At 33.4% G+C, this 25074-nt stretch overlaps 4 protein-coding genes across 6 annotated transcripts in view; 3 read left to right on the forward strand and 1 right to left on the reverse strand.

The window, feature by feature from the left end:
• Window positions 1-21514, reverse strand: LOC108905583. 3 transcript variants are annotated; one of them, XM_018708524.2, is made up of 8 exons: window positions 21106-21514; window positions 6525-6604; window positions 5758-6474; window positions 5535-5703; window positions 5242-5475; window positions 5018-5183; window positions 2127-2680; window positions 1-686 (listed from the first exon to the last, which is right to left on the reverse strand). In XM_018708524.2, exons 2-8 carry the CDS (start codon window positions 6597-6599, stop codon window positions 88-90), a joined length of 2514 nt encoding a protein of 837 aa, XP_018564040.1. In that variant the 5' UTR covers window positions 6600-6604; window positions 21106-21514; the 3' UTR covers window positions 1-87. The 3 variants fall into 3 exon arrangements, with proteins under 3 accessions (XP_018564040.1, XP_018564039.1, XP_018564038.1); XM_018708523.1 differs by lacking the exon at window positions 21106-21514 and adding an exon at window positions 6767-6802; XM_018708522.1 differs by lacking the exon at window positions 21106-21514 and adding an exon at window positions 6704-6796.
• On the forward strand, window positions 7021-9636 carry LOC108905585 (actin-related protein 2). The gene is made up of 7 exons (XM_018708526.1): window positions 7021-7068; window positions 7153-7263; window positions 8064-8222; window positions 8296-8424; window positions 8479-8667; window positions 8817-9041; window positions 9125-9636. Exons 1-7 carry the CDS (start codon window positions 7021-7023, stop codon window positions 9446-9448), a joined length of 1185 nt encoding a protein of 394 aa, XP_018564042.1. The 3' UTR covers window positions 9449-9636.
• Window positions 10257-18567, forward strand: LOC108905584 (RNA polymerase-associated protein Rtf1). The gene is made up of 8 exons (XM_018708525.1): window positions 10257-10468; window positions 10696-11054; window positions 11107-11498; window positions 16718-17070; window positions 17300-17512; window positions 17575-17859; window positions 17919-18153; window positions 18206-18567. The coding sequence occupies exons 1-8, from the start codon at window positions 10397-10399 to the stop codon at window positions 18304-18306; spliced, it is 2010 nt and encodes a 669-aa protein (XP_018564041.1). The 5' UTR covers window positions 10257-10396; the 3' UTR covers window positions 18307-18567.
• LOC108905587 (cofilin/actin-depolymerizing factor homolog) overlaps window positions 20479-25074 on the forward strand; it is a 9759-nt gene continuing 5163 nt past the window's right edge. The window contains exon 1 of the mRNA XM_018708528.1: window positions 20479-20889. Within this exon, the coding sequence (XP_018564044.1) occupies window positions 20887-20889 (3 nt within the window). The 5' untranslated portion in view covers window positions 20479-20886. The remainder of the gene's footprint in view (window positions 20890-25074) is intronic.

The following is a 25074-nucleotide window of genomic DNA, read 5'->3' on the forward strand; positions in this document are numbered from 1 at the left end:
TTATACTGTACATTTTATGACAGTTAACTATACATTCATAATTAAATAAGTAAAGGTGTACAATTAATATTACATACATAATCGTTTCTACGGCTTAGGTTTCACCAAATTGAACGACTTGGTACTAAGCAAAGCATCAGTTCTGGCCATGAGAGGGCTATTTTGGGACGCCGTCCCTGAGGACGTCCCCAGATACTCGTCTGGATACAAGTTCTCGTCGGAACTTATAAAATTCGGTGTAGTTTTCAACCACTTTTCCAAGAATTCCTGCTGCCCTTCCTGCAGACACTCGGGCAGCATAATCGATTCGTTCTCTCCACTATTGAGATTTAAATCATTCGAAATATTCAACTGCGGCTCCGAACCTATTTCAAAAGTCGTTCTCAGAACCAAACTAGACTCGTCGTCAGTGTAAGACCCCGCCGATCTACTCATTCTCTTACTCTGCGTTACTTTGAAGTCACTAATTATATTCTTGTCTGTGTGACTGTTCGTCTGAATGTTTATCGACTTAGTTATAACGGCGGAGAGGTTTGTCGTAGGATCCAGCGGGTCTGTTCCTTGTTCGATGGATTCCTGGTGGGTTAATTCGTTACCTTCTCCCACGTTTTCATTATAACTATCTATTTCTTTCCCATTTGTTATTTTTATTGCACCGATTGAATTATGAGTCGTAATGCTGCCGCCTGAAATAGTAAGTTCCATTTTTTAAAATCCAATTGACATATGAACGATAGAAGTGTTTGAGAAAATAATTTCAGCATTATGGTGTTGATAAACAATATAGGCAAGTTTTTAAGTTCATGGAATTCATCAATCATAATTGTTTGTCTCTTTCTAATTCCAAACATATGAATTTTTTCATAGATTAATTTAAAAATTTGCCCTATTGTTTGATAAACTTCACATCAGAAGTTTTTGCACATTGCGTGGATCAATTTCAACGCGTTTGGTGGATTTCTTGTATTTCTCAAGGAGGTAGATAAAAAGTTGTCAAAGATTGATTTTTGAGAAAAATTGAACAACAAAAACTGCATCCTAACGTACTGATACGAGATGCAATTTTTATTATGTGATATCGAATAACCTCTTTTTTTAATAAGGAAATTTTTGGACATTTGTAAATAGGTATTTTGCATACATAATCCAAAATAATTTTTTTTTATGAATATATATACAGGGTGTATCTAAATAACACCTACAAAATGTAAAGGGCACTTCTCTGATGAAAATTAATAAGGGTCTTTGGTATAAAATTATTTTGTATTTGGTATAAAATAATTTGAAGTTACGCCCCTCCAAAAATTAAAAAAAAAATGTTTTCCTTTTTATCTTCCATGTATATTAAGCTAAAGAAATCATCTTGGTGAATATTTGTCAAAAAACAACACTTTTTGAAATTTTTTCAGCATTGATGTATTTTTGTAAGAGGTTGAAATAATGCTATAAAAATTGTTTTTGTTATACAGGGTGTACCTTTGACTGGGAGTCATATTTATACAGAGGCTCCTTTGACCTTTAAACACATATCAAGTTTATTTTTATCAAATTCCGTCACAAAAGTTTAATTTTTTTAAAAACGTTTTTTCGTACCCCGCCGTTGCAGAAGCTAGTGTAACATCAAATAACGGCACGCGTTAGTCGCAACGCATGCACAATTCCAGTACAAACAGTACTTAACAAGTAACCTAGCAAAAGACTTGAGCAGTAATCAATAATGGTACAACTGAAGCCCTTCGCTTCGTTGCCGTTGACCCACACTATCTCCCTCCACACGCACTGTAGGTTGTCTACAATTCATGTATTTGTAACACATGAATATTACAGTGGTGGCGTACATAACTATTAAAGTGCATTTTAAAAAACTAATTATAACTTGACTATTTATTTGATTAAAAAGAAATACCCCTAAAAAAAATGACCCCCATTTAAAGTTACATCCTGTATAAGAGAGCTGAAAAGGCAAGAATGTTTTCACTCAATTTTCTTGCTACAGAGTGATACTCGGGTATAAAACAGAATATACGAAAGTTGTAGTTTTCCTTAAAAATCACCGAGAATAACATTTTATTTAATTGGAGACGAACAAGATTTTAGCTTTACAGTGTAACAGCGGCAGCACTTACCGCAACAGCTGCCATCTTTGGAAACATCAGAACTGTACTTCTCGGAGACTATGTAGTTTCTAAAAGAATCTGAACTGATCTGCTTATTAAGAAACGCCTCTGGAATAGCAAGAATCTCGCTTAATCCCCTACCACATTCACTATTTCTACACGGTTTACTAACTGGTTTTCTACTAGGTTTTCGCGTTGGACTACTCGACCTCTGAATTTGATTCTCATGCCTTATGCAGTCTAAAATAGGATCGGATATATTGGGATTTGAACCAAAGCTATGTAAACTAACATATTTTTCACTAACTGCTAAGTGGGGAGGTGACTGCTTTGCGTCCCCGGGCTGATCGTGCTTTGAACTTAACGAGATATTCGTCGGAGACAGAGACTCGAAACGAAACTCTTTTTGTCCTTGTAAGAAATTTAACAGGTTGGGTAGCGTAGACTTTAAGTCGCTGGTGTTCATGTAGAACAACCACCGCAACTGAGCAAGATTCTTATTCAGCAGATACACAGCGTAGGTGAACTGAGCTTTGTCCTTTCCTCTCGTGTAAAGGGGAAAGCTAAAAAAATACAATATACGTGAATACAAATTATTCAGGGACTGGCTTGATATGTACAAAAATGAATAATTATTTCAAAACAATTCACGAAAATAGACAAGTAGATATTAGTTCAATCAATAGTTAGAAGAGCTTACAAAAAATACCATCTGGAAACAAAAAATATGGTGATATAGGAAAAAAAATTCTAAGAAAGTATTTTTCCTGTGGCGCAGAAACGGCGAAGTTAACCTAAAAAATTCATAAAAGTCAAAAAAAACGGTTTTTTGCTAATGAAAATAAAACTTGAACTCCAATCGAAAAAAGTTAAATGAGAAAGTTGTAGTTATTAAAAAAACTTATTGATTTGTTTTTTAAATATATCGATTGGTATATTACTTTTCGAAATCTATCGAAAAAACCGTCAAAAATCGATGTTTAGTCGTAGAAAAGTGAATTAGGACTCATTTTTTTCCTAAAGAGTTGTACTTTCATAGTAACAAAGAGTTACAACGATTTTATTCAAGTGTCCAAAAATAACTGAAAAAAGTAAAAATATTTTGGTCGCGTTTTTCTTGAATATCTTTTTTGATTTTCATTTCAGGATAATGTCTATTACAGGAATCGATTGCTGGCAGTTTTATGCAAATTATTAAAAAAAACTGTTGCTCTACGACCTTCTGTAGCCGAGAGAATGTTTTTTTTAAGTGCTATAGTGTCCATTCTTACAGAGATTGAAGTTGAAGACTTATATTTTCAATAAAAAATACTGTGGTTAATTTTAGCCACTTCTGTATTTTTAATTGTGCATCAATCTGAGGCATTCGAGAGCGCCGCAAGCTAACTGTAGCGGGCAGCGGAGTGGGGGTAACACTATTCGGCAGCTCGGAAAACTGAATTCGCGCTCTTACTTTCAAAATCTTCATTATCTCGACTTCTGGATCGCGAATTCAGTTTTCGGAGCGGCCGAGTAGCGTTACCCCCACTCCGCCGCACACTACAGTTGCCTCGGTTTGACGCACAATTAAAAATGCAGAAGTGGCTGAAATGAACCACAGTATTTTTTATTAAAAATATGTATAAGTCTTCAACTTCAATATGTGTAAGAATGGATGCTGTAACACTTAAATAGCGGCCTGTTGAATTTTTTAAAAAAAAAAATATATCAGCTCCAGAAGATTGCAGAGCAACGTTTTTTTTTTAAATTCGCGTAAAAACGCCAGCAATCAATTGCTGTAATAGACATTATCGAGAAATGAAAATCGAAAAAGATATTCAAGAAAAACGCGACCAAAAAATGTTTACTTTTTTCAAAAGTCATTTTTGGACACTTGAAATTAATAAAATCTTTATCACTCTTTTTTACCATGAAAGTACAACTCTGAAGGAAAGAAATGAGCCCTGATTAGTTTCTCTACGACTATTCGTTGAGCAAGAAGAGACGATTTTCGAGATGACCTTTTTTTCGAAAAATCGATATATGTAACTCGAAAAATTTTTAATATTGTTTAATTTAAAAAAAGGCACTTTTTTGCTTGCCGAGGGCTACATTTACAGCAAGTAACAAGTTTCAAAACCTTAATTTGCAAGAGATACAGCAAGAACAAAAAAAGTCGATTTTTGACGGTTTTTTCGATATATCTGGAAAAGTAATATAACAATCGATATGTTTAAAAATACGAATCGATAGGCTTTTTTAATAACTACAACTTTCTCATTTAACTTTTTCGATTGTAGATCAAGTTTTTTCTTATTAGCGAAAAACCATTTTTTTGCCTTTATGAATTTTTTAGGTTAACTTCGCCGTTTATGCGCCACAGGAAAAATACACTATCTTTCTTAGAATTTATTTTCCTATATCACCATAATTTTTGTTTCAGGTGGTATTTTTTGTAAATTTAACATTAGGCCGTTACAGACTGATTGGACTATATAGAAGGTGGCGACAATGGTCTTGCAGCATTTTGAATGGTTTGCTATTTAGGGCCAATGTTAGAATTGACTTTTACATGTTAACAGTTTAAGGAATATTTTTCGATAATCACTTAGAATATCGCTAACTACACAACTGTGGTTTTTTTTTCTTTGACTTACGGCGTTTTTCAACGCACTTTTGCATTCAGTGCACATTGCTCTCCATATTAAGAATGAAGGTCCACTTATTCCCAGGTGGTTAAAAAATATTGCCAAAAAATTAAGAAATAATAATAAAACTGTTTTCCCTATAAGAGCGATTTAAATTAAAGTAATACATGTCGCCACCTCTGTTATTCTCTTGAATTGTTTATTATATAAATATTTAAACATTTCCATAAATATTTTTCACATAAAATAACGATTTCTCTAGAAATTACTTACTCTCTTTCTTTCTCCGGCAGCAAAGGCGAAACATTATCGGTGATATAGGATCGTGAGCCGCAATGTGTCACCGGATATCTCAAAGGAACTTGAAGGAATGTGGAACACATTATTAGCATGTGTGTTATGTAGCCTAACGCTACCGACAACCCCGTATCGGAACAATCTGCGAACACGTTTAATAAAAGATTATTTATATTACACTACTATTTCAAATCAATTACCCGCTAGAATATCTGATCTCGGTAAATATATTCCATGCACAGTGTACTTCTCTTCGCTGTGCTTATCTATGGGATAAATAAATAGCAGCTCTTGCAATAATCGCCTCCGCCTCTGTTGTAACTGGAAATATATTAGCGAATACACTTCTCGGTGTTGTAGTAAACTCTTTTTATATTCTTTTAACCTTTCCCCTTCTCTGCTCAACATATGGTAGTTTTCCATTAAGTTAAAATCTGAAATAATAAAATTTTTTATAATTCTAATTCAAGATTAAAATTGCGACTTTTCTTACTTCTTTCTTCATTTTCCTCGATTATTCCGGAATGTTTTTGCTTTAGTTGCCGAATAATTACGTTCTTCTTATCTTTCTCCTGCGACAGCAACCTAATTCGAAATTTCTCTAATTCGATTTCCTTATTAATTCTGGTCATTTCCTGTTTTTGAACTTTGGTAGGTTTTTCCTACAAGGCAGAATTACCTAAGCGTAAAATCAACGGAAATAATGGTAATGTTACCTGTAACATCCTATTTAGAGAGTTCATGGTTAATAACTGTGGGGCATACCTAATGCTACAACTGGAACTAGATGGAATTGACTCGTGTAAACTTTCATTTGCACTGAAGTCTGTACAAGTTTGAACGTTAATTTTGTCCCTTACGTTCTGAACTTCGATGCTCTTCTTTTTAATTTCGACTTGTAAAGAATGTAATCTTCTAAGTTTATTTAAGGAGTAGCTATCCTGTATTTCGCATTGAGGAGATTTTATAGCAATACGTCTATAGATAACCTTGTTGTTTAAGGTATTAATGAGATTTACATTATTAAGAAAAGGTATGGGTTTCTGCAGATCAGTTTTAATCACATGGTGACTAGTATAATACCCTCCCTGCATGTAAAGTATCACAGAATTATTCTTAAAATATACTGGCTGAATCTCTGCTATTTTATTCCCTATATACACCAGTCCCGAGAAATGTACACCCCAAGTTAAAATTATATTATCTGCACCATCTGAACAGTGCTGCCATATCCTCAGAACTACACATGAAGCGGAAGTATTCGCAATGTTTCTTAAATCCAATTCTGGCCATTTTGGGTTAGGATTTTGGATTTGCTGACTTGTATAAAAAGGGGCACACATTGTTGTTAAATGAAGAGTAAAATAATAGCTACCTGCTGTTTCTGATAGAAGGTTGAATCCGATAATTTGATAGACATGACGAAGTCGAAACTAAAAATAAAGAACGTAATTTTTTTACAAAAAAATTTTATATAACTCACCTGCTGAGATATTAGAGGCACCCATTGTCGACCCCTCTGCCTTCCCAGCACAAATTCTGATGTAGAGAAATTCATGACATCTAAGATACAATTTCTATATAAGTATTAGGTTACATTTTTACAAAGCTAATCTAACCATATAAAATATTAATTGGATACACATTATTTTTATTACTTACTTTATTCGGCTTATCTTATTAATGGTTTTATCAAATCTATTATTAAAATATTTCTCAACTTACAAAAACAACAGCTACATTTTGTATATACATTATTAGCTGTCAGTAATGTCAATTTGTCAGTTAAAGGGGGCGCTGAGGGTAATAAAAATGGGCGTAAAAAGATATGTTTCAAGTAGATAACGATTTTATCAACGAAAAACTGTCAATTTTACTGTCACTGACCACTGTCAGGTTGAGGTGTGGTAATGGTAAAGAGAAACGAATGATTCAGAAGTAGAATCGTTGTTATTTAGTTAAAACAAAAATAATTTGAAATGGATAGTCAAGGTAGAAAAGTAATAGTGTGTGATAATGGAACTGGGGTAAGTAAATTTTGTATATTAAATAGAAACCACTGATGTTAAAACATAACCTGACTAATTTCATTTTATCTATTTATCTTTCAGTTCGTTAAATGCGGATATGCCGGTAGTAATTTTCCTGCTCATATATTTCCTTCAATGGTTGGGAGGCCGATAATTAGAGCTGTAAATAAAATAGGTGATATAGAAGTTAAGGTGAGTTGAGTTCATTCGACTAATAAGTATTTTGTAATCTTGGATGGATTATCTGTGGAAGTTATTATTCATGTCCTGTTTTTATCTTTTTAGGGTTTACATGTAGATGTAAGTGTCTTCCTGTTTTACTGAATGTGTTTGACTGTTTGATTGTTGTGTTACCACTAACACTTTAAAACCCATATCAGTTTTATGTCGACCATTTCAGTGCTAGTTTTTATATATATTCCATTGTTGCACTACACTTACAAGAATAGTTTACTTCACTATCTTTTATATATATTGTAAAGTTTTTATTTAGAGTCCACTAATAATTATTTGCGTAATTGTTGTTTAGTTTTTATTTTTTATTTAGAATGTTAATATAATGCTCACTAATTTTTACATGCTTCAGGGAGTTGCAAGTACTCTTCCTGTAAGTAAATAGGGATTGAGGAATTTTTTGAGCTAATAACGTTCTGCTTCATAGTAATTAAGGATATTGACAAGAATCTTCTTGGAAAAGGATAGTAGTGTTTCAAATAATTTATTTTTGCAAACACTTGGATGCTTGGTTATATTCTTTGTTTAAATAAATACAAAAATTGACATTCCCAGCTGATGCGGTGAATTATATCTTGTCTGAAACGAGAATAATACATAAAGAACAGTAACTAGTGCGTGATATTTGTGTGTGTCTGAGTTGCCATTATAATTTTTATTAAACAAGTAATTGTATATTTTAAATTTATATCTTGTGCAGTCATCCTTAACTTTTATGAAGCAGAGTTTATGAGAAGGTTCTAAATGTTTTACTTTAGGATCTAATGGTGGGTGATGAGGCCTCCGCTTTGAGATCACTATTAGAAGTAAATTATCCTATGGAGAACGGTGTTGTAAGGAACTGGGAGGACATGTGCCATGTTTGGGACTATACGTTTGGCCCCAAAAAAATGAATTTAGATCCCAGAGAAACCAAAGTAAGTTTTTAAAAGAAAGTATAATCCAAATAAATTTCTCGTTTAACGCTTAATTTACAAAATGTGATTAAAGATCCTTCTGACTGAGCCACCTATGAACCCTACCAAAAATAGAGAAAAGATGATTGAGGTTATGTTTGAGAAATATGGATTTGCTGGAGCTTATGTTGCTATTCAGGCTGTGTTAACTCTATATGCTCAGGTAAATAATCAATAAAATGTGTTATTATGAAATAATAATAAAATTATTTTTCAGGGACTATTGTCGGGTGTTGTTGTCGATTCTGGAGATGGCGTAACGCACATATGCCCTGTTTATGAGGAATACGCACTGCCGCATCTTACCAGGCGATTAGATATAGCTGGTCGTGATATTACACGTTATCTGATTAAATTATTGTTGCTCAGAGGATATGCTTTCAACCACTCTGCTGATTTTGAAACGGTAAAGATTTATTTAATTATTTTTAAATATTGTGATGCGAATAATTAATAACGTACCCAGTCTATGTAAAATTACTGTTGTACTACACGTATTTATTTGTGGTTTGAATTATTTTGATTGACCGATTCACATTTAAATTATTTTTTAAGGTAAGAATGATGAAAGAAAAATTGTGTTACATTGGCTACGATATTGAAACTGAACAACGTCTAGCTTTAGAAACAACGGTTCTTGTGGAGCCCTATACCCTACCCGATGGTCGTGTCATCAAAGTGGGTGGTGAGAGGTTCGAAGCGCCAGAAGCGTTGTTCCAGCCTCACTTGATAAACGTTGAGGGGCAGGGTATCGCCGAATTGGTCTTCAACACAATACAGGTACGTAGTGGTCTCCGGTTTAATATAAAGGGTGTTTAGAAATTTTCATTCTACGTATAAATGTAATATAATATTTAATATAGGCTGCCGATATCGACATGAGACCAGAGCTTTACAAACACATCGTACTGTCAGGAGGGTCTACAATGTATCCAGGGCTTCCGTCACGACTGGAGCGTGAAATCAAACAACTTTACATAGAACGAGTACTTAAGAACGACATAGAGAAGCTCAACAAATTTAAAATCAGAATAGAGGACCCACCGAGGCGTAAAGATATGGTTTTCATTGGTGGCGCGGTGTTGGCCGAAGTCATGAAGGACAGGGACGCCTTCTGGTTATCGAAGCAGGAGTACGAAGAACAGGGGCTGAAGGTCTTAAAAAAATTAGGCATACGAGCTGCGTAAAAAAATCGCTCTGTTTATTATGTTATTTTTATTGAATGATTTTATATATTTTTATTGTAACCGTAAACAAGTGCAAAGACTTTAATGTTATTACGTATTTTCCTCTTTCATTTATGCATTTTACTAGTTATAAATCTAGTGTAGTGAAAATATGACCTTTTTTTAATAAATACAGTATTTTTAAATTATATTATAATCCTCGTTTTTGTACTTTATTTGTCGAACATTCCCGTGTTATTAAAAGAGAATTGAGAATTCCGCGTTTTATTTCCACTTGTTAGCATCATTGGCTGCATTCAACAGATACAAATTGACAAACTGTTTATGATTAATCTGCTGAACGTACAGTTGAAAATAGTTAGATGTAAACATGTTTAAGCGCTTAAATCTGTAAACGTGTAGAAATGTAACGGGAAATTTTGAATTCTTGATTGGGTTATGGCAAAGTCAAAGTCTGTGTAATTGGGCACTATAGTTTCATAATTAAGTATATTGTTACATACGGCCGCTCCTCCGTCATGAAGGGGCTCCTCCAAGAGGTCATTTGCTGCCGGCACAGCTCTAATAACTATATTATCTCTTTCAAAGATTATGTTTTCAAATTGATTATTCATTATTTCCATTTGTTAAAAAAAATAAGGTTATGTCAAAATAAATTTTAAATAGGTCGTTCAGCAGATCATTAAACACCACTGACTGGCACTGACAGATTTAAAACAGCTTCTAAATGGTTTTCTATCTGTTGAACGCGGCCAGTGACTTTGGTTACCAAAGTTTGGTAATTTTAGTTTTACCCTAGAACTATAACCTAGCGCGCGCGCGTTTACGTTGTTGCGGAGAGAATGTCATTGAAAATTTCATCAAATCAAACCGTTGTTGCGTTGTGGAAATAGCACTAGATTTTGTCGTGACTTGAAATTTTACTGGTTCTATTAATACACAAACAAAATGGTAAAACGCAAAAACCAAGCTTTAATAGATAGTGACTCGAGCAATGATTCTGGAAGTGATTTAGATTCGGTAAGTACTATAACTTTTTTCCTAACCTAATGACCGTATATTTTAAAAATGATTTCCCATTTATAAGAAAAATCTACCTTTGAAGTTATCATAGGTGGCTTAAACAGCAATTTCTGTTAATTAGACAAGTGGTGACATTTTGCATCAGAACAATGAATGACTTAATACAAAATGTTTGTTTAATGTATAATTTTCAAAAGTTTTCAATACAAATTTGTTGCTTCCAGGAGTTTTTGAAGTTAGCCAAGAAGAAAAACAGAAAGAAAAGGTCACCACAAGCAAAGTCTTCTTCCGAATCTGAAGCAGAAAGTGACAGCTCCACTAAGAATAAGAAAAAAGCCAAACGTGACTCTATATCTTCCGATTCTGAGTCGGAAAAAGACGAGAAGAAGGATGAAAGAAATTCAGAGCCCGAAGAAGGGGAAGTGTCAGATTCTTCCAGTTCGGATGAAGAATTTAATGACGGGTATGACGATCAACTGATGGGTGATGAAGAAGATAGAGCCAGATTGGCGGCATTGACCGAAAAGGAGAGGGAAACTGAAATCTTTAAACGTATTGAGCAAAGGGAACTTATGAAAACTAGGTAAACCTTAAAACTTCTGTTTTATGTAAAAAATTAAACTTTATTTGTGTAGGTTTGAAATAGAAAAGAAGTTGCGTCAGGCTAGGAAGGCTGAGCGTGCCAAAGATAAATCATCCAAGCCGCCTAGAGAGAAAGACAGGGACAAAGACAAAGACTTTCAGAACAAGTTGCAAACTGATTTTAGTTCGATTGATCACAAGGAAAGGAGTAAGGAGCGTAAGAAAAATATCGAAGAGAATAGAGGAAAAGTAGATAAACGTGTCAATGCTATGGCGCAGTTGAAAGCTAAACGAGAAGGCAAGATCAAGAGGGAAGAGGCTGAGGAGGAGAGGAAGAAGAAAGAGGAGCAGAAGAAGAAGGACGAGGAAGAACAGACGCTGTCGACGAAAGTTGAAACAAAGTTGAAGGCATCCGATATTTATTCAGATGATAGTGAAAGTGAAGGTAGGTGTAGAAAATTATAGAATAATTTTGCACGTGACAAGCAAAGAATCATTTCAATTCAGTTGTTGGGATCAGTAACGTTATTATTAGAGTTTGGGTTTCACGGCTCGTAAGATAATGAATTCGTTAGTCGTTCCTCTCGGTAGTATTCGGCTCCATGTATTCATTTTATATATCTACATAAATTACAGTAATTTGTGTTTGTTTTTAAGTTAAAATACTATATACAGGGTGTCCGATAAATAAGTGACAAAATTTGATTTAAATAAGATATTTCATTAATAGCGAAAATTTTTGTATTTTGTGTTTTTACTTTTAGACCTCTTCGTAATTTTTACATTTACCGGTACTATTTATTGTTAATATTATTGTGTGGCGAAGTATTTTCTGTAAACATGTTCATGTCTACATCTCAGCAGACTGAGTCCAGTTTTGTTGAGAGCTGTGTCTGCAAACTCTAAGGCCGATCGCAAACACAGCCACGACAAGTACTTGTGGCTTTTGCGTTCATTAGATTTTTACCTTGAAATATGAAATTGAAATGATTTAACAGGGATATATTTTAAATGTTTTCTTTTGTATTATTTTTGGTATATTTTAATTTGTATACGCTCCAGGAACGAATGGTCCATACTTCAACGGTAACAGCTACATTGAACAAAATATTTCTTTGCCGAATACTTTAAACATTCTTTTGCTTTTTTATCATTTTTTTGTGAAAATACGGGTGTTTTCCAAAATGTACTTTTTGTGGCTTTAAAAAAGGTATTTGTTGCCGCAAAACACAAGACGTAAAATGTAAATGTAAAAAAAAGTGTCCATCAGGTCAGTGTCTTCCAGTCATTCACAGACTACCGAAGAGTAATGAACAAGACACTGTTATTATATGTCGTCCTTGCTTATTGTTGTATTATCATGAATTAAAGTTGTTTACGCTATGCAACAAGTCCAGGCCCGATAGCGGACCCTTTTTGATGCTGGGCCTGTGAAAAGTCTCAGAATCACCTCCTTTAGGCAGCCCATAGTATTGTTTCTCAAAAAAATTTGCCAAAAAAAAATAAAATTTCAGATATTAATAGTCCTTATGTTCATCATTAGTGTACCAAAAATCTCCCTTATATAAAATTTTAATCTTAAAAAGTGACTCGGTTATTTTTAGTTAAAAAAAAATTGTTGAACTGTAGCTTTTTAAGGAAGCAACCTGATACAAGTCTGTTTACTTTCATCCAAGCGAGTTACCTTTGTAGTATGGCAAATTTATTTCTGTTTTTGAATACCCCGAATACTAACATAAGTAAAAATTTCATTACGTAATTCTCCAAACTCATAATAGAAAGGAATCTTCAGAAAATGTCAGTGGAAACTGTCTTAATAGCTGAATATACACGAGCAGTTTTATCGACCGATTTGGCCGATTTAACGTTGAATTGCATAAACTGTAAAGACAAAACGGCCATCAAGAAAAATTTAAAAATACCAATAATTTGGCGGTTAAATTGCTGCCAAATAATTTGGAACGATTATTTTGTCACGTACACTAACACAGTGATTAAACGGCTGATAAATCTCGTGAATTATTGGGCGATATTGTGTAGAGCATCATCTGCGTGTTAGTACCTACATGTTGGAGGAAATATCTGCGCGATATGTAAAGTCGGTTAATTTCTGTCTTGAGTTCAGAACATACTACAATTTGAAATATGGCATCAAAAGAATTTATTAGTTGTTCGCTTTTTATTTCTTCTGTGTCGTTTTATAATCACATAACCCATCATTCCAAGTAATAAAACGCATTTAACGTCGTTTTTGTTCATGTTTTCGTGGCAAACTATACTTATGAGTAACAAATAAATTGCTCCGATTTTTTCAACTTCCGAAAGATCAACGATGATGGAATAATCTTACCAGATTTAGAGATAAATCTTTGTGAATGACACAGACGTTACGAATAAGCAGTCAGATAAACTTTATACCATAATTCGATTCAATAAAACTTCTAAAATTTATCTGAGATTTTTCTTAACGATTTATCCGACAATTATTTGGTACAATTTTTCGCTCCAATAAGTCTTTGCGTGTATATTCAGCTAATTGTTTATTTTGACTTCTATTTTATACCAAATATAATTTTTTACTAATATCATGCTGATATAAAGGAATTTATCACAAAAGATGAATATTAAAAAACGTTATTAAGAAACACAATCAAAACAGTTTCGGCAATTACAGATGTATAGTTCACATCGCTCTCTTTAACTCAGTTGGTGTTTTATGTTCAAATAGCCGTTTTAAATGAATTAGATCTTATATCGTGGTTAAAAATGAAGAATTAAATAAATATTTTAATTGTGTCTGATCTGCTCTTGGTGATTCTCCTTTAGCAGGAAGTAACACCTCAGAAAGTAGCTCTCCAGGAAGTAGTTCCACGGCAAAAATTGGCTCCATATCAAGAGATGAACGGCTGTCAGAAGATCGACAGGTAGCAAATGGACCTTTGGTACGATATGACTTGTTTAGAGGATTCCACTTGCACTGTTCTGATGAGTTAGCGTACGAAGACTATGTAGATCCACTGCTAGTAGCCGAGTTTCAACAAAATGCACCGCCCGGTTATGTCGTTGTCTCCGTAGACCCTGCAATATATCCCGGAAATAACGCACATAGGGTTCTAGTAAAATATCGCAGCTACATTTGGAGAAGGTGCGAGGAAATAAAGAGTGTCCACAGCGACATGAACAACCGCAAGCCTCAGAACAGTGTGGTTGGGACGATTTGCGTTGTACCTGGGGGATATTTGGTAGAATATAAGAAGTATTGCATGTGTTGTAGGCCGTACTCGAATACTGCGGCCGGTCGGAAGGCATCGTTATTCAAATTACAGTACACTAAATGATGTCTTTGCACGACGGGACGTTACACTGCCATTCGAACTTTTAACAGTTACGTGTAGCTCTGAAAGGGAATACGGATGAAGTGAAGTGAACTTAAATCTGTGATTGCCAGTGTTCAAGTTTTAATACTTTGCGTTTCATTCCAGTTGTTGCCGTCAGTTCTTTAATTTGTTTTTAAAAATGAGTTAATTTTTTATACGAATGTATTATATACGCGCTGTTTTGTAAATAATGGTGCAACACTTAGCTGTGGATAGTAAAAGCCAAAATATTAATAAATAACATGTTTTAATGAATTGTAGGAAGATATAAGGTGTTTTCGTGAAAGGTCATCGTAATACTCCTTCAATTTTGATGTAACACCTAAAGAGCACTACATACGTAACATTTAAAACGTTAAATTTTCCATGAAAATTGTATTTCCCATATTTTTTTTTTTTAATAAAGATGCATTACCTTTGGAAAGTACATCTAAATTGAAAATGTATTGGTTTCCCACCAACAAAATAACACCCATTCATCATCTCTTAAGAGAAAATCTAAAAGCTCGTCTTCGTCGTTTTACTTTTCGTTAAGACATGAATAACTACTAAATAGTATTATTTTCACTGCCAATATCCCGTCAAGTGTTTACCATTACTTATGAAACGCCTTCAGTTCAATGTACCATTTAGTCTAAGATAACACAGAAAGTACAATTTTAGTTTATTTTATTTTGTTAACAATTTTGTTATTATTTTTATAGTTTTTCTTCTGTTTTTATATTTTCTTTACTTATAAATAAAATAGAAATTTTTCTATAGTTGGTCAATAAAATACTAATTTTTTCGTTAAATTTAACCTCCAGAACCACCAGATATACATTAGACAAATTTTCGTGCTTTTTTCTTACCTTTGTATTCCAAACGTGCTGCATTATAAATGACCAAATAATATTATTTACTCACGGAAGCTATTTAGTCGAGGAAATAAAGCACTAAAAACGGCCTTACCTACGAAATCTGTGCAGTAAGATAGATCGTGATGCAGTTTTTTGCATTCGATTCGTTAGAGCGTCCAGAAAGTTTGTAACCCTATATGATCAATGAGAAATGAAAATTGCATCGGTGCATAAAAAAAATGCATTTTTAAAATTGCATCTCGAAGAGTTAAAAAAATATGAAAAATATACAACTCGGAAAACATTGACGGAAATGAGTTCAATTTTGCTACTTGGGGGGTTTTTGGGGTCGCTGAACACGAATATCACGACGGCAACGGTCTCCGAGGTACCTAGTGCCCAGGGTGACCGGTTTCCACGTCGTCTCTTGGAGTTTTGTGGAGATTCGTTATAAATTTAGCCGAAACTCATTACCTCGGGGTTTTTGGAGTCGCTCAACACGAATATCACAACGGTAATGGTTTCCGAGGTACCTAGTGCCCAGGGTGGCCGGTTTCCACGTCGTCTCCTGGAGTTTTGCGGAAATTCGTTACAAACTTAACTGAAACTCGTTACCTCGGGTTTTTGGGGTCGCTGAACACGAATATCACGACGGCAACTGTCTCGGAGATACCTAGTGCCCAGGGTGGCCGGTTTCCACGTCGTCTCCTGGAGTTTTCTGGAAATTCGTTATAAACTTAGCTGAAACTCGTTACCTCGGGGTTTTTGAGACCGCTCAACACGAATATCACAACGGCAATGTTCTCCAAGGTATCGATGTCATCTTCATAAGCTTTATCAAATATCTAAATAAATTATCCGAAACATTTTTTTTTAATTTGGCGCTTTTAATCCAGTTGGTAGCTAGTATATGCTCCAAGTTATAGCGCACACGTGAAATAAGAAAAATTAAAATTGTAAAGATATTTAAGTATATTTTTTTGTAATGAAATGTATTTTTATCATAAAAAATAATTAAGAATAAAATAGTTGTCACAGAAACCAGCCATCCTGGGCACTAGGTACCTCAGAGACCGTTGCCGTCATGATATTCGTGTTCAGCGACCCCAAAAACCCCCGAGTAGCAAAATTGAACTCATTTCCGTCAATATTTTCCCAGTTATAAACTTTTCATATTTTAACTCTTCGAGAAACAATTTTAAAAATACAATTTTTTTATGCACCGATGCAAATTTCATTTCTTATTGATCACATAGGGTCACAAACTTTCTGGACGCTCTAACGAAACGAATGCAAAAAACCACATTCCGTTCCATCTTACTGCACAGATTTCGGAAGTTCATTGTTTCATTTCTTCGACTAATTACTAATATCACACAAATCTGATACATAACAACGAAACAACATGACATCCGAAATGGCACTGATAACTTTAATGATATACTTAGGTGGTAAAAGTTCACCCCAGCCTCAAAGGCAGACCTCCTCGGCATCGGTGCGATCCCGTTCAAGGTCTCGGTCCTCGTACACGTCCAGCTCCAGCGAGAACGAAAACGAGGAGGAAGAATCTAAGAAACCAGCCTACGTGCCTCCTAGGCAAGACCTTAACCTCATCCGTCTCTCTAGGCATAAATTAGAAAGGTTCGTTCACATGCCGTTCTTTGACCGCATAGCCAAGGGGTGTTTCGTCAAAGTAGGAATTGGACAACACAACAACGCCTCGGTGTACAGGGTAGCCGAGGTTATTGGAGTGTACGAAACGGCGAAAATTTATAACTTAGGGAATACTAAAACTAATAAGGTACGTGCCAACTGATTCTTTTTAATTAGCACCTGTTTTGTCGAATAAATAACAAATTATTGTTAAGCGAGTGCTTGCATGTAACGGATAATAGAAAGCTGTTATTATTGGGCAGTAGCCTCGCCTAACAACTAAACTGACGCTAAGCCACGTGTTAAAATGCACTTGAATTGCTAAGTCAATTTTTTTTTGTTGAGGAAAATGAATTCTGTAGACTTTCTCTTTTTAGGGACTTAAAGTAAGGCATGGCTCGTCCGAGAGAGTCTTTAGGTTAGAATTTATATCAAATCAAGAATTCACTGAATCCGAATATTTAAAATGGATAGAGGCGAGTGCGGCGGCGGGCAATGAATTACCAACCAAAGCGAAAATTGAACAAAAGCAAGCCGACATAAAAGAAGCGATCAGCTACGAGTTCAATGAACAAGACGTTGAGAGAATCGTGTGTATCGATTCCAGTAATCTTTTACTTGTTGATTTGCTTTTGAACGATTGTCATTTTAGATCCAAGAAAAGCAACGTTTCAAATCGAACCCGTTCAATTACGCTATGAGAAAGACGCAACTGATGAAAGAGAGGGATTCAGCGCTGAGTAGGGGCGACGAAGAGGTGGCCAGAGAGTTGGCTCAGAAATTGGCAGATCTGGAGGAGAGGGCAACTGAATTGGACAAGCTGCGTACCTCAACTATATCGAGTATCTCTTATATAAACGATAGGAATAGGAAGAAAAACGTCGAAGAGGCGGAAAAAGCAATCATGGCAGAAGTTAGGGCAAATAAGGGAAAAAAGGTTAGTGATTTCTACGGTAATGTTGGTTTTTTGTAAAATTGGAATGACGATGTGTTCAGGTCGACGATCCTTTCACGAGGCGATCGACGAAGCCCAGGATGAACTTTAGGGCGGGCGAAAAGGAAGCGAGAGACGCGGCCGCGGCGATGGTGCCCATCCACGACAAGAAGGACCAAACTCCCGTTCAAAAAGAGACCGTCAAGAAAACCGCTCAACCGGCCCAAGTTACTCAGGACGATTTATTCTCAGCTCACGATTTTGATATTAAGATAGATCTAGAAGTCCCCCTACCAGGTAAGAAAAGACAACTGTCGAAGTTGAGTATGTGTTAACGTTTTTTTCGCAGCGACTCCAGTGAATGTGGTACCGAAGACAGTCACGAAAGACCTAGCTCCGAGGAGAAGTTTAAACTTGCAAGACTACAAGAAAAAAAGAGGACTTATATAGTATTTCTTATACTAATTATTTAGGTTGTAACTAATTAATAATTAATTTAAGATTAATTAGTGAGTTAGCCGTTAATAGTGTATTACGGTTGAACTAAAAAGTATTAGTACTTTTTGAATTTTAACGTGCATATTTTGTAACTTTTATTTTATATTATTTATTGTTGAATACATTCAGGATTGATTTTATGAATAATTTTCCATTATTCCGACATAAACTGCGCTAGTGTCGTTATTACGCAAATAAATTGTTTTCCTTTTATCGTATTTTTTATTCTCTAGACGAAAATCCTCGCAATCAATTATAGTTTTTGTCCGTTACAATTTCTATGAACGGCAACAAATATGAGCAGAATGGTGCCCCAAAAGTGAGTTTACTCGTATTGTTTGAAGTAATTTTTTTTTTCTTTTTGGACATCCTGAGAAAAAATTTAAAAATTATTGAAATAATCCCTTCCGCTAAAGGAATCAGTTAAGGGTTATTTAAAAAAAAAAAATTTGCCTAACCAAAAAATCACACTGAAAAAAGCAGACAAATACAAAAACACATCTCTTTGAATCGCACATTTTAAAAAATTTTAATGTTTCGAAAATCTATTCGTTTTCACCTTCTGAACTTTTTTTGACTTTTCAATTTAGTTTAAACTCAAACTGTCAAAATAACTAAAAAAAAAAATACAAAAACATCACCTTACATCACGTTCTTTAAAAAAAATTCGAAATCTTTTTGACTTCTGAACTTTTTTGACTTCGTTATTTTGACAGGTTTAGTTACAGTTTAAATTTAAACTGTCAAACTAAAACATGTAGGGAGCTCTATCTGATTGGCTGTTCCAGGAAGGCACACTATATTTTTCTCTAAAACTTTATTTTTTCATAAAGTGCTTCTTTTTCGCACATAACCTCTTTCTTTTTTTAACTAACCTGTGACTAACGATAAAAAGTAAGAACACTGAACAATAGTAGCTAGGTCTCCAGGTCTCCTCTTCTTCTTCTTATTTGAATAAGTAAATCGCCCGGGATTTTTTAAATATTTGAAAAGTGTTACTACAAACAAAAAGTCATAAAATGTTCAGAAGACGAAATCATATATATTTTCAGATCGTTAATTTTTTAAAGTGCGCAGAACAGAAATAAAAATTCGTGGCTCTTTGAAATTCATGAAATTGATATTTTTATTGCAAAGGCTCTTCAGGCTTAAAAGTTTGCCGACCCCTGCGTTAGACTGATCTGTTTGCACATTATAAAATAGCTTCAATCTCGTTTATTCTAAAACATAAATTATCGAAGGTATTAGTAAAAGAAGTTGAAAGTGCAGCTCCATTTTAGAACCTTTATTTTGGATGTGATAGTCATTAAAATATGATTTATTTATTTCTTTTTAATGATTCATCCTACCCGTGGATAAAAGTTATAGGCATGTTTCTGAATCTCATCGATAAAGTTTTCATCAGTTAATATTTTATAAAAAAAAAGAGAACGAAGTATGTAAAGTACTAACTATTTTTAATTTCTCTATATATATTTGAAAGCAATGTCACAACAAATACTGATAAACTTCAACAGTACCTGATACCAGGAAGTGAAAGTGGAATTGCCTATTTTAAGTAGTTTTATAAATTTTCAAAATGATAAAACAAGATCTGTGCATGATTAATAATTGATAAGGAACAATTTAATACGTCATCAGGCCACTATATTTGCTATTTTGCTGTAATTAATTGCCTACTGAAATGAGATACCAAACACATACCTTTATGTCAACGAACGTTCTATGCTAATAAAGTGACTCAAACTTTCATACCATATTAGGAAGTTTTTTACAAAATCGCAAATACCACTTTTATGCCTATTATCCATGTTTATACTATTACCGATGTAGTTTATTATAATCAAAATTGTTAATGAAAATATTCAAGTGCAGTTTGTTACTGACAAATATAGAAATATCCCTATATTTCACACAAATCGATGATTTTAAGGGCGTGGCGCCAAACATTCAATTTGCTAGCCGCCATTTTGAAATCGCTCTCTTTACCATTTATGGGCATTTAAGGAAACCGGCTTCTACATTGGCTGAAATTCAGGAGATAATTTTGTGTCAATATATATATTTTTTGGTTTCTCTAACAACGAAAATTTTAAATCGCACTGTCAACCTGACGTAAAGCATACAAGTTGTCTAAGCGTTCCATAAATAAAGTTTAAACGCTTTAGAAGTTGCAAAAGCCCCAAATTTGAAAATCACGGATCACATACGCGTCGAAAAGTAATTCAAAGTGAAATTTAATTTCGTTTGTGACAGTTCTTGTAAACTAGTGTTTGTAAATTGCTAAAATTTATAAAAGCTCAGTAGCTTTTCAAAACATTTGGGCTAAATAAACATACACAGTGAATTGTTCAAGTATAAAATTAAAACCAGACATCGGCGTAGTAAAAACGAATCTTTAGCGCAAGCGTAGTGTCAGCTGCCGGCAGGCCAACGTCCGCTTCAGACCTCCAAGTTAGAACAGTCGTTTTTATTCTGTGTTACTGGCAGTTTAGATTTGTATAGTTTTTTGTGGTTCAGGATATATCCATCATGGTAAGTATATTTGTGTTCGTTTACTGTAAATATTGATATTTTGCTATTATATGAGTTACTGTAATTGGTTTTGATTTGACACCCGCAAGATTGTAAGCCGGTCGCCATATTTCAAATTTGCATTTTGCATGTCTCCGAGAAAAATGTTTCAAGAGAATAGAGACTTCTGCAACGATTGTACATAAATCTAGCATTTTTCTTTCATAATTCTCTTACCTGATTATACTCCCGTGTGAGATTATCATTTGACTCGTCTCATTTACCAGAATTTTAAGCCAGGGGGTGTTGACGCATTGGATTCTTGCAAGAATGCATTATTTTTTTCATTTCGATGGTACCAACTATACTTAGTATGAATCACTCCTGTCGCCCTCAAGGTTAAAGGAAACTGATGGAATTAATTTTTTTTAGAATTGTCGATAAATCTGTTCCGTTTGAAACGTGTATTTATATGGTGTGTCATTCGATAGCTGACGGATTTATTTAATAACCTTAACGTTTTTATACCACAAGTGTTTTATTAAACGGTTTAAATAAAATACCTAATCTAAGTATTTATATGGCTATCTGAAACGAGGTTGAAAATTCATCCTTATGTATCGTTTTCCTTTTATGGTAAAAAAATCGTCATTTAGGAGGATAGGAGAAAAACTTATTTGTTAATAACAACTAAGGTTTTAAAGGCGAATTATTGTTCCTACTCATACGTGATATTCCTGAATTTTTTTCTTTTGTGTTAGTTATTGTCATTGTAACGTATTTTTTGTATTTATTAAAATGGAAATTAATTTAAGGTCATGTCGACTAAGCATTGTATCATTTTTATATTTATATCAAGATTGTTGTAAATTGGATATTTTTACTATTAGGTGTCTATTTATATTTCTAAAATGTTGCCAGTAGCACTAAAACCTTTGGCATTGCTCAACGCCCATTAGAAAATAGTTTTATCAAAATTCGTACGTTCTAAAAAATAATTTATTCGTCAAAAGTATTAGAAAAGTTCATTGAGAGTATGCCTCCATTTTAGGAAACTTTTTCTAACATAACGGTTAAGCTATTATAACTTATTTGTTTAATGATTCATACTATCTACCAATGAATTAATATTTGTCAGTTTCCACTGTCCGGATATAGAACCAATTTTTACCGACATGATAGGTATAGTTTTCAAATCGTCGATTATTTTTTTATTACAAAAAAGAAACAGAATGTTTTTGTTTAGTTGTAGTATATAGTACTTAGTTTGTAGACATTTTAAGTGCGACTCAAAACTCGAATAAAATCGTCTATATTATTATTAACTTTGTTTTACATTACATCTAACATTATGAACTTAAAGTAAATATTTGCAAGCTCTTATAGATCAATTTTAGTATGACTAATCAGATTTGTTTCACTTTATCAGAAGAACGTAGCGGAAGCAGGAAATAAAAGGTTGTGAAAACGTATTCCAAGATCTATTTTGTAATGTAATTTTGACCACTTAAATTTTATTCCTATTCAGTGGAATTGTAATTAATTTTTAATTTAGTAATGATGAAAAATACACAGAGTGCAAGAAAGAAATAGTTTTCTTTCTTCGAAACTTGAAGCCCCTTGTAAGGCGCGAAAATTAAAAAAAAGATTATCATAACCGGATTAAGTATTCGCGTGAAAATCAACTTCAAAATTGGGGCCCGATTTTAGTAATGTTAATTTTGACGCGTAGTCTAGGTACTTAACGCAGAATTAGAGGAAATTATCAGCCTTTGTTTTTTTTAAGTGATCTGCGTTTTAAACAAATATAAATAGTTAATTACATTATAACTACGGCACGTAAGTGTATATCTCAAACCTATCATAAAATTGCATCTTTTTAATGTAAATTTGATAACTAAATTTGTGGAGTCATCGTGACATGATTCATAACTTCAGTAAAAAATGCTTTCTATTGGGTTCAACGTGATTAAAATATTACCTTTTGAGGTGATGTTTCTGATAAATAACTACTGCAAATGTCAAACCCATAATAGATATGAACTAATTGTTGATTTAAACATTGATAAAAATAGATTGGTATAAAGATATGTTTTTGTCTTAATAAGTACACAGATATCAGTATACTTAAATATTCTTATTTACTTGTGCATTTCTGTATCTTTAATAAGAAAGACTTTCAGTTAGCAATATTGTAAACAATATACTTATTTTTGTGAAAAGATAACGCATTTTTTCATATGGTAGCTCATCATTTTATCATCTGATACCGTTTGGACATTTAAGAGCATTATATTCGTTACAGTATAAAATATCTTCTAAAATCGGGGTTGATCCTGCTGTTTTTATTTATTTTTTCTTGATTTAGACATTCATATTTAAATACAATGCAAATATGTGTACCAAAAATGAAAATTTTGTTTTTATTGTTTATTATTCATCTAATTCAATCTCGGATTCATTTATTTGTAGTGGAAGTTATGGAATTCAGTATCAGCTTTAGCCATTCATTCTGAATACAAGTGTTACCTTACAACAACGTACAAGGGAAACAATACGTATCTGTCGTTCCATAACAAGTAAAACTTTGTCATCCGTTCACAACGCAGTTGACAAAACTTTACCAAACATTAAATTGACATATCTATTCATATTTTAAACGTGTACGAGTTGAAGTAAATAACTATAACTTTCTATACATATGAAATTTTAACAAAACCACTGGTGGAATATACATCTTGTGTTTATCAACGCAAAGCAAATGGTATCATTTTTCTTTTTTGTTGCATTGAGTAAAAACTGTAAAAAGTAACATACATGGACAAAACTCTCTCAGGTAATGGAAACAGAGATTCCAAATACTTATTATTTTTTTAGTATTAATCGCACTAGTAATTTAGGTTGAGAAATGTTCAAAATTCTTACAAATTAAGCTTTATAGCAGAACCAAACACTATTCTCCAAGCTGTCGCATTATTTGTTTGTATTACTATATATTTTTGTATTTTATTTTGGTAATGACTATACATGATAGTTTTTATGTTTAAATGAACAAAGATGCAATAAATATTATAAATAAACAGACTGTAGGAGCTGAGAAGTTATACTTCGTTCAATTTCTGGCAGAAATAATCAGGAAATAATCATTTTTGATATGCCCAATATCTTAATTATTTCAATATTAAATCTATTTCTCATGTTTTAGTCTACAAAATAAATCAAATGAAATCGATATTCTGATATCAAAAATCCGGGCATGCGAAATATATCTAACCTCGTGGACAAGGTTTTTACATGATGAGATTACATTTTTGCATGCCTGGGTTTTTGGTATCGAAGAACACTGACTATTTGATAGGGTTAAACAAATAATGTTGTATTAGCTTATTAATACCTTCATTATAATGTAAAAATACGAAAACCAATAATAAAATATATTCACTTGTAAAAATTATTCCTTCAACTTCCTCAGAGGCAGGATATGATACAGACATAGACAGCAAATCCCGCCACCTTTGTTTAACGTCTGGATAGGTAATAAATAATTTGCATTTTAAGATGGACAGTAATAAAAAATATGTACATAAGCAGAAAATGAAGATTCTAAATTTATATATGCCAGTTATACATATTTCCGTTTGAAACTACCGTTAATGTAGTTGATACTATTATACTTTGTTAATTAATTGATGCCTATTAATAGTCCTTTTCATGCAACAGTTCAATTTTGAAATAAATTTTCATAGACTAATTAACAAGACGGGAAAGAGTTATAAACAGCGCAAGTTCTAGTATTCAATCTCTTCTTTATCTGAAGAGATTATACCTAGTTAATCTGTGAAGGTAACTTCTGTTGTTCAAATTTAAAAATATATACAGGGTGGGCTATTAATGTGAGAAAGTAAAATAATTTGATATTCATAATACAGAAAAAAGTTTATATAAAAGTTCTACAGAATCAAAAAACCTAAAGGACAAATTTAATTTGAAACGCACAGGGCGATGAGTAAAAACGGGACACGGCAAATATTACATTTTTTAAATGGAACACCCTGTATATTTTTAAACGTATGGATTTCTGAGAAAATTCTGTATGTGGCAGTATAATAAACAGTTTAACATATTAGTACGGGGTTTTATAGAAAATTTTTCCAATTTTGGAAAAAAACATGACCTCGTGGAAGTTGTATTAACTTTCAGCTACTA

The sequence above is a fragment of the Anoplophora glabripennis genome, unplaced genomic scaffold, assembly GCF_000390285.2.
Source record: "Anoplophora glabripennis isolate ALB-LARVAE unplaced genomic scaffold, Agla_2.0 scaffold53, whole genome shotgun sequence".
NCBI lineage: Eukaryota > Metazoa > Arthropoda > Insecta > Coleoptera > Cerambycidae > Anoplophora > Anoplophora glabripennis.

Excerpts from the sequence above, each read along its gene's own strand:
- LOC108905583 (XM_018708524.2), bottom strand. The coding sequence starts at position 6,599 with ATGAATTTCTCTACATCAGAATTTGTGCTGGGAAGGCAGAGGGGTCGA. Across the intron at positions 5,476-5,534 it reads CGAGGAAAATGAAGAAAGAA|ATTTTAACTTAATGGAAAAC; the intron begins GTAAGAAAAGTC and ends TTATTATTTCAG. Across the intron at positions 687-2,126 it reads CAAAGATGGCAGCTGTTGCG|GCGGCAGCATTACGACTCAT; the intron begins GTAAGTGCTGCC and ends TTACTATTTCAG.
- LOC108905585 (XM_018708526.1), top strand. The coding sequence starts at position 7,021 with ATGGATAGTCAAGGTAGAAAAGTAATAGTGTGTGATAATGGAACTGGG. Across the intron at positions 7,069-7,152 it reads TGTGTGATAATGGAACTGGG|TTCGTTAAATGCGGATATGC; the intron begins GTAAGTAAATTT and ends TTTATCTTTCAG. Across the intron at positions 8,668-8,816 it reads ACTCTGCTGATTTTGAAACG|GTAAGAATGATGAAAGAAAA; the intron begins GTAAAGATTTAT and ends TTATTTTTTAAG.
- LOC108905584 (XM_018708525.1), top strand. The coding sequence starts at position 10,397 with ATGGTAAAACGCAAAAACCAAGCTTTAATAGATAGTGACTCGAGCAAT. Across the intron at positions 17,860-17,918 it reads GGGCAAATAAGGGAAAAAAG|GTCGACGATCCTTTCACGAG; the intron begins GTTAGTGATTTC and ends CGATGTGTTCAG. Across the intron at positions 18,154-18,205 it reads TCTAGAAGTCCCCCTACCAG|CGACTCCAGTGAATGTGGTA; the intron begins GTAAGAAAAGAC and ends TTTTTTTCGCAG.